Source organism: Abrus precatorius, unplaced genomic scaffold (genome assembly GCF_003935025.1).
Source record: "Abrus precatorius isolate BTA unplaced genomic scaffold, Abrus_2018 Scaffold10, whole genome shotgun sequence".
In the NCBI taxonomy this organism is placed as follows: Eukaryota; Viridiplantae; Streptophyta; class Magnoliopsida; order Fabales; family Fabaceae; genus Abrus; species Abrus precatorius.
Window position 1 is genome coordinate 32,519,343 of NW_020874292.1, and position 13,084 is coordinate 32,532,426.

General features: G+C 26.1%; 1 protein-coding gene across 1 annotated transcript; it reads right to left on the reverse strand.

The window, feature by feature from the left end:
* Positions 1-2,317: 2,317 nt before the first annotated feature.
* LOC113853278 (ruBisCO-associated protein-like) lies at positions 2,318-3,584 on the reverse strand. The gene has a single exon (XM_027483829.1). It carries the CDS (start codon positions 3,537-3,539, stop codon positions 2,646-2,648), a length of 894 nt encoding a protein of 297 aa, XP_027339630.1. The 5' UTR covers positions 3,540-3,584; the 3' UTR covers positions 2,318-2,645.
* Between the last annotated feature and the right edge of the window lie 9,500 nt (positions 3,585-13,084).

Here is a 13,084-nt window from a genome sequence, read left to right on the forward strand (position 1 = left end):
GTATTTGATATTTATAAAAAATTATTTTAACATATAATATATTTATTAAAATATAAATAAATGTTGATTATAAGATTAAATATTTAATTTATTTTTTAAACTTAATATATACTATTTAAAGGTTATATTCATTGAATTTAGTTTTAAGGTTATTAAGAATATTAAGCATTCAAGACTTATTCTTAGAATAAGAAAAAAAATTATATAATGAAGGTCTAAAATGATATCTCTAACAACTTTTTTCAAGACTAAATTTTATCCATCCAACTATTAATTATTCTAAAAATATCGTATAATTAAAGAGCATAAATATGAAATTTTATACAATTAAATATTTATAAATGTGTAATTCAATAGTAACTATGTAATTAGATTGTAAATAATATACCATTTGTTCAAATATAATGAGTCAATGACGTGTCATATTAGTATATTGAAGTCGACAAAAATTTTGTAAATTTAATCTATTTTATAAGAACGTTAAATTGCATGATTATATTAATAAAATTTATTTCTGATAAAAGAATAATAGAGATATCATTTTACTAGGTGTTTTTTTATCAGCAGAAGGTAAAAAGACAATGACACTCTACAGATGAACAACTCCCAAGGCATCAGCCAGGAGGAGAGGACTGAGTTGAGGAGGAGGAACGACCCAACGACTGAAACTATGAGCAGCAGAAGATTCTTGTTTAGCCATCCAATCAGCACAGCTATTTTCTTCACGTAAAATATGAGAGAAAGATAATGTCAAATTTAATAGCCAAATGATGAAACCTATTAACTCCTTTGATCAAAGCAATAGCATGAAGGGAATATCTAATTCACAATGAACTGTCTTATCCCATATTCCAGGCAAGCATTAGTCCATTATAAATAGCTAAGACTTCAGCATAGATATTATTGGATAATCCACAAAAACCAGAGAAACCCGCGCATCAATTCAACATTAAGTTTGAATTCAGCACGAACCTGGAGTTCGATTCTGAACAACATGCAGAAGAAGAAAACGCTGCAGTTATATCACGTAGCGGAGAATTATTTCTAGATTCAACTTTTCAATTAGGCCACAATGAACTAGAAAAAGCTGCTGAATTAATTCGTTGCAGTCCAATTACACCAAGTTATAACAGCAAAGGTAGTACCATGCTTTTCCTGGACAAAATAATTCAATCCTTGGCATCATTCTAATTGAAAAAGGAATCATGTGAAAAGTGCATATAAGACCAGATACTTCTAGCTTTGATACAATCACTTAGAGAGTGCAGTCAGTGCACTATGGATTGAGTTTCAGCTACACAGCGCTGACATGAAGGGTCATTTGAAATATGACAAGTGACGCGCATGGAATTTGTTAGAAATTTTTTTATTTTCTCCAGAATATGTAATTTCCCGAGCCATTATACCCTTAAAAATTTTATTCGTATATGAAAAATTTTAACTAGTAATATTTAAAATGTTTAAATAATAAATTTATTTAATAATAAATTATTATATTTGTTATATTTAAATAAATTAATAACAATTAAATCTTCAAATAGAAACAAAAAGTAATTAAAATTAAATAAACTAAAATTTAAAAATTAAATAATAATATTATATTAATATTTTTTTTATATTTTTAATTTTATTATGATTAATATTTAATTATTATATTAATATATTATGTTATAATTATTTTTATTTATAATAAATAAAAATTACTTAAATATAAATTGTATTTTATTTGAAACTAAAAATTTATGAAAAATGATAGAAAAATAAAATAAAAAATTTAATATACAATATATATATATAATAGGATTATATAGCAAATAATATAAATAATATAATTTTAAATAAATTATATATAATAATATATTTTTAGTTTGACATGTCTCTCTTTTTTATTAGTATAATTTTTTTGGATATAGTACCTATTAAAAAATTTTAAAGTACCACCACACATACCAAATTAATAAAAAAAATTTATTAATATAAAAAATTCATAAATATCATTAATACGTTATATTATTATGTTGATGGATTAAATTACATATTGCTAACTTATACTAACTGTATTCATCATTCAAATTCTATTAAATAAATATTTTATTAATAAGGATGACGAGCTTAATAATTAACACTTCTGTTTATATATATGACTTTTTTAGTATTTGTAATCTTAATAATTTACTTGTAATGTTTGTTTATTTTCAGTCACACCCTTAATTTTCTGGATCCGTCCCTGCGATCAAACAACTTAATTACACACTCCAACATGACGATGATCCAAACTTGCAACATAATAAATAATACAGAACAACCAGAAATCAATCCAACTTATATAGATACGAACATAAATGGGTCTTCTTTAGAATATTTAGCAGACTACGAATTATCATACACATGCACGCTTATCATAGTCTGTGACCCGAACGTAAAGCACACCAAATAGCATAATACAAGAAGAAACCTTGCATGCATCTATAAGCATGCCACACATACACTGACAACATTACGGGTCTTATTTAGATTATATTATTCAGCAGACTATAGTTACTGCACACATGCATATATATTATAGTCTGTGACCCGTAATTAATAATATTAAACATATATATATAGGCATCGGATAAGATTTCATTTCAGAATTTCTCCTGAAACTAATCATCAGATCCAGTGAGGAACGCCTGTGCCCTCTGTTCTATGTAGAATGGAGGCAGGTAACGGGCAGAGTAAGAAGCATTCCAAACAGAAATGCCTTTGAGAAAACCGCTTTCGATGATTTGTTGGCATAAATCAATGAAGACAGGTGGTGAAAAGTTGACATATTCACCAGGAACAGTGCTGAATCCCACCATTAATTTGTTTTGGCCGAAGACGGTGGATCGCAAATAATAGAAGCGGTGAATAAAGTCACCGACTGTGTGCACGTCCTCAGTATGGAACTGGTAGTTGACCAAGCCAATAGCGGCTTGGTTATCTTGGAACAAGGCGCTGTATTGGGGTAGCACATTACGTGATGGAGTAATAGATACCACATCGACCAGGTTTTCGTTTTTGAGGCGGTTTATAAGTTCCCCAATGCAGTGGTTGAAGTGATCACTATTGATGTACTCATAGTAAACATCGATACCATCAATAATCTTCTCCAGATTCTCATTCTCGTTGTTGTAGCGTCGGAGAATGTTTGTGAGGGAACATTCAGCATTGCGAATCCAGTTTTCGCTGTCAACAGGATTGAAGCTATGATCGGCGCCACGGCCTCCAATGCTTATTACAAACTTTGCGTTCGTATGGGCTTGTTTAAGGCTTCTGATGTCGGCAGGACCGAAGCGCTCGATGTCCCAAGTGGAATTGAAGTGTCCTGTTCCCCTGGGGTTTTCAGCTTCCCCCTGGTAGGTCTCAACGGCAAAGGTTAAAACGAAGTGGAATTCTGAAATATTGGGGTTGATGATATTATTAGGGAAAGGTCGAAAATGATTGGGATCAATATATTCACGAAAAATTGAAGGTGGAGGAGGTGTGGGATTGGAAGAGGCAGGAGTAGAAGACATGGTTAATTGCTAGTTTGGGTGTTTGCTTTGAGGGTTTTGGATGGGGGTGGTGGGAATGACCAACTCTTGTTGCCCTTTTATAACCTGCTCCAGGCTCCAGCTTCTTAATATGCATGCAAAACATGACATAATCTTTCTTACGTGAGCATCATAGATATTTTATTCCCTTGCTTTTTAGTATATTTTTAAGTTCTACAAATAATAAATTTGCTTTGCCATACATTAGAAAACATTTTAATTGGCCAATTAAGTATATTTTTTAACCATATCTTGTACGTGAGACACTTTTAAGTTTAAACGGTTTAAAACTGATGTATCCTCCTAGTTAATGACTATCATTAGTATCATAAGACTTTTTGCTAAATATATTGATCCAATACATATGAATGTAAATGTAATGGAGTTTTACGCCACTGTACAAACTTTTACCGTAAACTATTCTATATATTTATTTAAGGTTTAAATAGTTCTTAAAAATATTTTTTTTTATTTAGCCTTTATAATTTTATATTTTTTAAAAGATAATTTTAAAAAATACTTATATTATCAATAAATAAATGTTAATATAATACATCATATTATATACAAATTTATAATATTTTAAAATATAGTTTAACTTTTGTTTGATAAAAATAATAATAAGATATCATGTATTGATTAGAATACGACTATAATATATTTTTTATAAAATTTGGTAATCTATTTTTTATGAGTTATTTTTTTAATATAGTGTTGAAATATATCTTGTTTTAAATATTAAGTAATTTGTAAATATTTTTTTAATATAAGTTAAAATGTCACACATTTACTAAGAATATAGTTAAAATAATTTTAATAAGAACTTGAAAACCATTCTCTATTCCAAGAAATATCCATATATAAAGAAAAAATATATATAATTTTAACATATAGCATATTGACTTACATCCATAAATATTCATAACAATTTTATTATTTTATAATTTTTAAGTAAATAAAAGTATACATTATTTTATTTAAAAATTTTAAATAAATAAAATTATAATTAAACTCCAGCAATTATATCAACAAACTCTCACTATTATAATTCTTGGACAAATTCTTATTTTGGATAAAGTCTTCTTATTAAGTATTTTAATGTAACCTTTAATGACTCACTTTAACCTAACCATAACTATCAGAAAGTTAGAATAAGAATACCATCTATTGAAACTTAATATGAGCTAAATTTTTAAATAGAGTTAAAAATTGATGGCGATGTTATATGTATTGGAAAAAAGAAAAAAAAAACAAGTCAATGAAGAATTAGAGTATGTTTAATTTATTTTTTTAAAATAATTTTTAGCACAAAGTTGATAGAATTGTCTTTTGAAAAATATTTTTAATATTTTTTTTTATAATTAATGCTTGCTATTTTTTTTATTTCGAACTAAAAATGTTTTTGTATTATTCATACAAGTTAAAAAATTTAAAAATAATTCATATAAGAATATTTTATTTATGTATTAATTTTTAAAATTATTATATTGTAGATATATAAAAAATAGTAATATAATAATATCTTATTTTATTTCATTAATTTTATTCTTCTGTTATATAGCTAATTGACTAATGGCATGAAAGGTAGAAACATTAGGTCTTGTGAGCAATTATTCTAAAATGCATCTACTACAGTACCTGACATGATTATAAATCGTTAAATACAGAAAATGAACATCAGTTAGATGTTCAAAGTCACCGCACCGTGTGTTAATTATTTCTCTTCGTGATTTGCATAATTCCTTGTGCCTTAACGAAGCGACTAAGACTGTTATTTAATTATTAATAGACGCGTTTCACTATCAGTATATTTGTTCTTTCTCATTTCATTACTTCGTGTATATATTTGTTTTTGTTTTGCGTTTTTTTAGTTAAACTGCGAGTTATAATTCTCTTCCAAGTATTTTACCATTTATACTTTCATATTTTATAAATTAGTTCTAGTTTGTCATAATATTCTTATAAAAATTTAGAAATTAAAAAATAATAAATATAAATATTATTTCAATTGTTAAATACTGCTATAATTACCATCATTTAATATTTCTAAAATTATTAAAGTAGCAAAGAACCAGTCCCGTATAACAAATTTAGTTGAGTGTTTTTAAGATGATAAAATCAAAATCGGTGCATCATTAACGAAGAATTTGTGTTTTTTGTTTTATAATCAAATTTGTGTAAATTTTTTTTGTTCACTTTCAAGTTCATTCAATGAAGTGAGCACGACATGCTTGACTTGTTTCAAGAAAAAAAAAATGAAGTTCTTTATACCTTATATATATATATATATATATATATATATATATATATATATATTAATAATTAAATAAAAAACTTAAATATTATTTATATTTTAAAAATAATAAATAAATGGAGATTAAAATTTTTTTTTTTACAAAATAGTAAAATTTAGAAATTATTTTTCTAATTTGTATGCAAAGACAAGGATGTTCATGAGTTTTGTTAATCTAATCAACCTAACCAATCCAACTTAATTAAAAACTAATGGGTTAATTTCACGAAGTAGGGGTTGATGTGTGAGTTTGCAATGTTAAAATTTGATCTAACCCTAATATTGTGTTTAGTCAATGTCTTTCGTACATGGGTCTTTTTTCTATTAACCCTGCACCGTTCAACTTTTAAATATTGTATATTGTCTTAAATTGTAAGATAAATATTGAATTTTATACTTTTTTTATAATTGTTTTTTATTTTGTACCTCTTTAACTTCTTATTTAAGATTAATATTAAACTATTAGTATAATATTATATTTTATAATAAATACTCTCTCATTTATCTTAATAGATTTGTTACATGAGATGTTAAGATTAAGTCATTAATTGTATACAAAATTTTTATTATTTTTAAAAGAAATTTTTTTAATCAAAATCAACTCAACTCTTCTACAGAAATTCTAGGTTTTATTAGTTTTTATATCAAAATTCAACAAATCCATCCCCCGAACACTTTCATCAAAGACACATGTTCCAAAAAATTAAATAACTTAAAATTTATTTGTATAATTTTTTGTGAACAAATAAAAAAGATATAACAAAACTTTATTTGTTTAACATTCAAGAAATTGAACTTAAAAATATTTAAAAAATCATCAATTGCTGTATAAATGTGTTTCCATTGTCGTTGAATGTTTATGCCGTGTCAATTAAATGATATTGAATGGTGCCAACTAACGTCTTTACACTTGATAGAAAATGCTAACCAGAATTATGTAAACGTGTTTACATTGATGAAGATGTTGTTTAAATTTTAGGGAAAATTCTTTTTTATTAAAATATGATAAATGCTTTTTTCTATAATTTTTAACATATTTTTATGAATTTTTAACAATATATTATTATTTTTTATGTGCACAAATACAAAAATATGTAACAAAACTTTAACTGTTGAGGAATTGACCTTAAAAACATATAAAGAATGGTCAATTTTGTATTAATGTGTTTACATTGTGCTTCAGTGATTATGTTTTGTCACTTAAGACAATGTTTACATCAATTGTTGTAGAAATGTGTTTACATTGTCATTCAACGAATACGACTTATCTTAACCGTGTAAAGGATTTGATAAAATTAACTTCGTAAGAAAATACTAACCATAATTACGTGACAAAGAATCTGTTGAAATTTTATGAAAATCTATTTTATTAAAACAGGATGTAAATGATAAATGTGTTTACATTGATGAATAATTATGTATTTACGTTGTTAAAAATTTGTTATTAAAATAGGACAAATGCTTATAAGTTTAATATCTTTTAATGAATTTTTAAATTTGTTTTTTTATTTTGAATCAATATTTTCAAAACTCCTTATAGAACGCGTAGTTATTATTATTTTTTTTAAATTTTCTATACATTTTCCTCCATTAACAACATTTTTTAACGCAAAATATCTGTTTAGACCACAGTCCACAGAGAATCGACTACTGTAGTAGTCTACTTTTTCCTGTTCAATGTTGGTGTTGGAATTATGCTGCGTAAGCACTTTGGATTCAATTTGGAATTAGCATTTATGTTTTTTTCCCACTTTGCTGAACTTTGCATTAAAGGGGTGTTCTGCAAGTTACTTTATGTTCTTTGTATTTGATTTGCTTAAGCTCGTCAATACATTTGGACATTGGGAAATTTAAGCTATATAGAATATGGCAAATTGATTTTATAATTTGAAAATGAATTTATTTTCACAATTTAAATCTTATTAACATACAACAGAACTGTCAATTTTATTTTATTTATCTAATACATTCAATATTCATTTTTCCATCTTGATGATTATTGTCCTGTGGAACATAAGAAGGTATAGTCATTTTCCCCATTGTAGTTATAAGCAAAAGAAGAGGTGAGTTATGAGAATTTAGTTTATGTTTTTTATTATAATAATATGCAATTGTTTAGATATATTGAAGTCCTGAGTAAATTATATCTCATGTACGAGTTTGTAATTTTATTTATTTAAAAATTATGTAATTTTATATAATAAAAATTACAAAATAATAAAATTATTTGAAAGTCGGGGGATGTAAGTGTAAAACTACATTAAATATGTGTTATTGCTTTTTTGTTTCTTTATTTTTATATAACTGCTTTTAAAGATAAAGAATTTAGATGGCTCTCTTATTTTATTTTTTTTAAATTAATATAATTTTAGGTAATATTTATTTTACATTATAAATGATGACGATGAAGTGATTTGATAATATTTGTTATTTTTATATTTGCTAGACAGATATTTGATGTTTTAAAATTTAATGTGCTTAAAAATTTATTATTAACATAATCATTTATCTTTCATACATATTAAAATAGATTTTGAAAAATATCTAGTAAAAAGTTCATTTGTATAAGTTACAGTGCAAAGGACTTAACTTGTTCTGTCATTTTAGAAACTTGAATTAATTTTTTTAGTTTAACTTGCATTAACTTGCTACTCAAAGTAAGGTCGGAGCTAAGTAGCCTAAATTAATAGTTCTACTTGTAGTTCATAGATAAAAAAATAAAAATAAAAATCTCTATTTAAGTCTCCTTAAATGTCCTATCAACTAGTATCAAGGTTAATGGTTCATTCAAATGATGATATTAGAATGAAGTTTTATAGAAATAAAAATGCAAACAAGTAGTTCTTTGAGTATGCTAGAGGCTTAATTAATTGTATATGAAATAAAGATTTAAAATTTGTCTGTTTAAATACTATAAAATAAAAATTTATTTTATTTATTCAAATTTTATAAAATAATAAAATTATATTTAAAATTTACGAATTTTTTGAGTAAGCTCAACTATTTAAATATAATAAAATGACAGGTCAGCATAGAGCAGCCTACATGATCAATACTTCATTGGATCAAAGTAAAAAAAAATAAATTTATTTAACCCTTTCAATATGATGGTCAAATTTTCATTTTCTTTTAGTATATTTAGATTAGTCCATAGAACTGAACTGTTTTACCATGCCTATTCCCAATGGAGCTAGGACAAGAAAATTAGTTGATAAATACTCTTGAGTGGTTTTTTTTAAGCCTTTTTATTACAGTAACGGGTTTGGGCTTTCTAATTTGGAACTCTGAGCCCAGAAGTTGACCAGCAACGCCATCTACAGTACCAATATACTGAGAAGTTCAGAATTCGGCCTTTATGTTTTGATCTATTTTTCAATTACCAAAAAGAAAAAACTATTCTTTGATTTAAAAGCACGTGACATTTTTTGAAAAAAAAGAAAAAAACACCCCATTTGTCATAATTCAAACTATGGAATTTAACATCTAATTTTAGATTGATATACTAGTTAGTATTTATATAATGATTTTTTTAAAACTTGTAATATAAGAAGATATATATAACAATTTTTTTTGAAAATTGTAATATTTAATATTATTAGTGTATTTAATTATATTAAATTTATAATTGCTATATATAACTTGGGTTAAAAAATCATTAATAAAAAATGCATTGGTCATTTATAGGAGCACACTCACTCCAATTTAAGAGTTTGGTTGGTTGCTTCTGCTACATGGGGAATTGAATGATATAGACTGTTGGAATGATGCTGCAGAATCATCTTGTATTGAATTTGGAATTAGCATTTAAAGTTTTTTCCCCCCACTTTGCTGAACTTTGCATTAAAAGGGTATTGTGCAAGTTACTTTATGTTCATTGTATTCTGTGTCAGTTCTGCTGTTGACTTGCTTAAGCTCATCAAGACCTTTGAACATTGGGAAATTTAAGCCATATAGAATCTGGCAAATTGATTTGATAAAATTTGAAAATGATTTTATTTTCACAATTTAAATCTTATTAGCATAGAACAGTGTATATCAATTTGCTACTGTCATTCTTTTTTTCTTTTTTTTGTTATAGATCCAACCTTCCAAGTGCACCCTATATGTTGATGATTATTGTCTCGTGGAACATAGGAAGGTATAGTCATTATCCGGCATTGTAGTTATAAGCAAAAGAAGTGAGTCGGACTATATATGGTGTATTATAATGTAACATGAGAATTTATTTTATGTTTTTTATTATAATAAAATGTAATTGTTTAAGTAGTTGTATATTAAGTACGAATTTTTAATTTTTTTTTAAATTCATAATTTTATTTAATAAAATTTATAAAATAATAAAATTAGGTTGAAAAGTCAGTGGACGTAGGTGTTAAATTACATTAAATATGTGTTATTATTTTTTTGTTTCTTCATTTTTAGGTAAGTGCTTTTAAAGATAAAAAATTTAGAAGTTTTTTTAAATGAATATATTTTTAAGTAATATTTATATTATATTATAAATGATGACAATGAAAGATAAATGCAATTAAAGATATAAAGCTTTAAATAATTGAGAGACTAGTTAGAATATTTTTCTTAAATTTTTGCAACAATGTATTTTAATTTTGTTGAATAAAGTGATTGATAATATTTGTTAGTTTTTAAATTTTAATGTGCTTAAAAAATTATATTAACATAATTATTTATCTTTAACGTATTTTAAAATAAACTTTAAAAAATAACATATTATAAGAAGGTCGTTCATACAAGCTTAGTTCATTGCATGCAAATGGCTAAGCTTGTACTATCATTTTAGAAACTTAAATAGGCTATTTTAGTCTGACTTGCATTAACAAGTAAGGTTGTGGCTAAGAACCTTAAATTAATAGCTCTACTTGTAGCCCATAGATAAAAATCTCGGCAATATTTAAGCCTCCTTGAAGGTCCTAACAACTAGTATTCAAGTTAATGGTTCTTCTAAATGATGATATTAGAATGAAGTTTTTGCTCTAACACAGAGAAACAAAAAGGACAGTCAACTAGTTCTAAAGTTTGCTGGAGACTTTATTAATTGTATGTTATGTAAGGACTTAAAATTTTGTCTATCTAAATATTATAAAATGAAAGTTTATAAATTTATTTAGTTAAAATAATAAAATATTTAAAATTTACAAATATAACAATTTATTATATATATATATATATATATATATATATATATATATATTCAATCCATTCAATAAATTTGCAACAAACATTTTAAATGATTTTAAGCATTTCAAGTTATAATTTTAAATCATCTTAATCATGTAAAAATTTAATATAATTATTTTTTATTCAATTCAATTTAAATCTGATTTAAATTATATATTTAGATGTAGTAAGTAAGTTTATTATTAAAAATATTTTATATACATAAAAATTTAAATATAAAATTTTACTTAAGCGATATCAATACAATTGTGATCATCTTTAGTTGATAAATATAATTATTTTATAATGTTTATAGAAAAATAGCAATATAAACGGCCAGTGGTCGGCATACATCAGCCTACATGGGTCGATACTTCATTGGATCAAGGTAAAAAAATCAAATTATTTAACTCTTAAAATATAATGCTCAGACAAAAAAATTAGTTGATAAATACTCGAGGGTATAAGAGAAATGATAATTAGAAGAAAAATTAAAACATATATAACAAACAATATAACATAATAAAAAAAACTAAAGAGAGAAAAAATAAAATTAATACAACTAAAATATTTGTAAACCAATTACCACGACAATTGTAAAATATGGGGGGTGCGTGTGGCACTGAAAGAGGGGGTGTGTGTGTGTGTGTGTGTGTGAGAAGTGAAATTGAAGAGAGGAAAATGAAGGTGTTGGTTTTGTGGCCTCTCACTCTCACATCACCAGCAGCGTTGAGCGAGTGACAAAGTGTGGCCTTGTCGTTCTCGATCTCTTCCACCAAGAAAAAGGTTGTGTCCGTACAGACAGCTTTGTGATTCAGAAGTAGATGCCGTGGAGCATTCTGTGCCTATAGTGTGCAGAGGGCTATTAGGAGCTGCATGATTTTGAGTTGAGCTAGAATTTGCTGTAACTGTTCCCACCAAAGATGTCACCCTGTACAAGTTTCCACGTGATGTCACTGTTCCACTATACTCCCAAATTAGGCTAAAGTACAAAACCCAACTACGTGAGTAATGTCCCCATGTGTTGTCCCTCCATATCCAACCATATCTCCTTAATCCTTTTTTTATTTATTTATTATACCATACATATATTGTTGAAAAATATCTTAGCTACATGTTTATTCATTTGTTGGTGATTAGATACTCTGTCTATTATCTATTAATTTGCCTCTAAATCTTAGTGGTAATTGTTTGCTTCTAAGGTTCTGGTTAATTAATGCCGGGGTTAAGAGTTTGAGATTTGATTGCTGCCCCAGTTCAAAGAATTAAGGAAGATAAAAATAGTAAAAAATGTACTAGTGCTAGAGGTTAATTTTGGTTTCGATTTAGATTCTCTCTTGAACAAGATTTATATATGGTCCTGTTAGAAAAAGAAAAATTATCGTAATTAATTGAAAAATCTAATAGTTACATTTTCCTTCAGTTTTGTATCTCTCTCTGATAATGTCCCGTTATTCAAGAATATCAAACACTTGAGATGGTATCTAAAATGATCGAAGAGGCAATAAGAAGACTCAATATAAATTAAGATGAAATCAAAGCTTACACCCCATTTGAGAAACTGTTAGAATCTTGTTCCATTTCAATGATCTATATATGTTGTATGAATGGAAATAATGATAAAGCTTCTCCCGCTATGTCTTTCTGTCGTCAGTCTTTTCTTGATGGTATTAATTTTTTTCCTGATATAATGTATATATCACATATGATTTTATTACAAGGCACCATCATGCATTTGTGTTGTCTATTCGTGCATCGTCACAAACACACCCATCATAGATCATTCAATATAATCAAACACCCTGACAAATTTTCACTAACCCATTAATTGTGTGTGACTCGTCAATGCAGTTCTCTAGTACTATGCTAGCATTCAATTAATGTTAATACCTGATTTCTTTCCTGCCAAGGCTAATTGCAGTATTGCTTTTGATCATTGACTTTGACGTGGCAACAGGCCATACCCAACAAATTACTGTTGATTATGTCATCCTGTATGAGAGGTAATATTATACATGCAATTGACAATATTTATTCATATATAATTCTTAGTCTTTCT

Coding starts and splice junctions, on each gene's coding strand:
- LOC113853278 (XM_027483829.1), bottom strand. CDS start 3,539: ATGTCTTCTACTCCTGCCTCTTCCAATCCCACACCTCCTCCACCTTCA.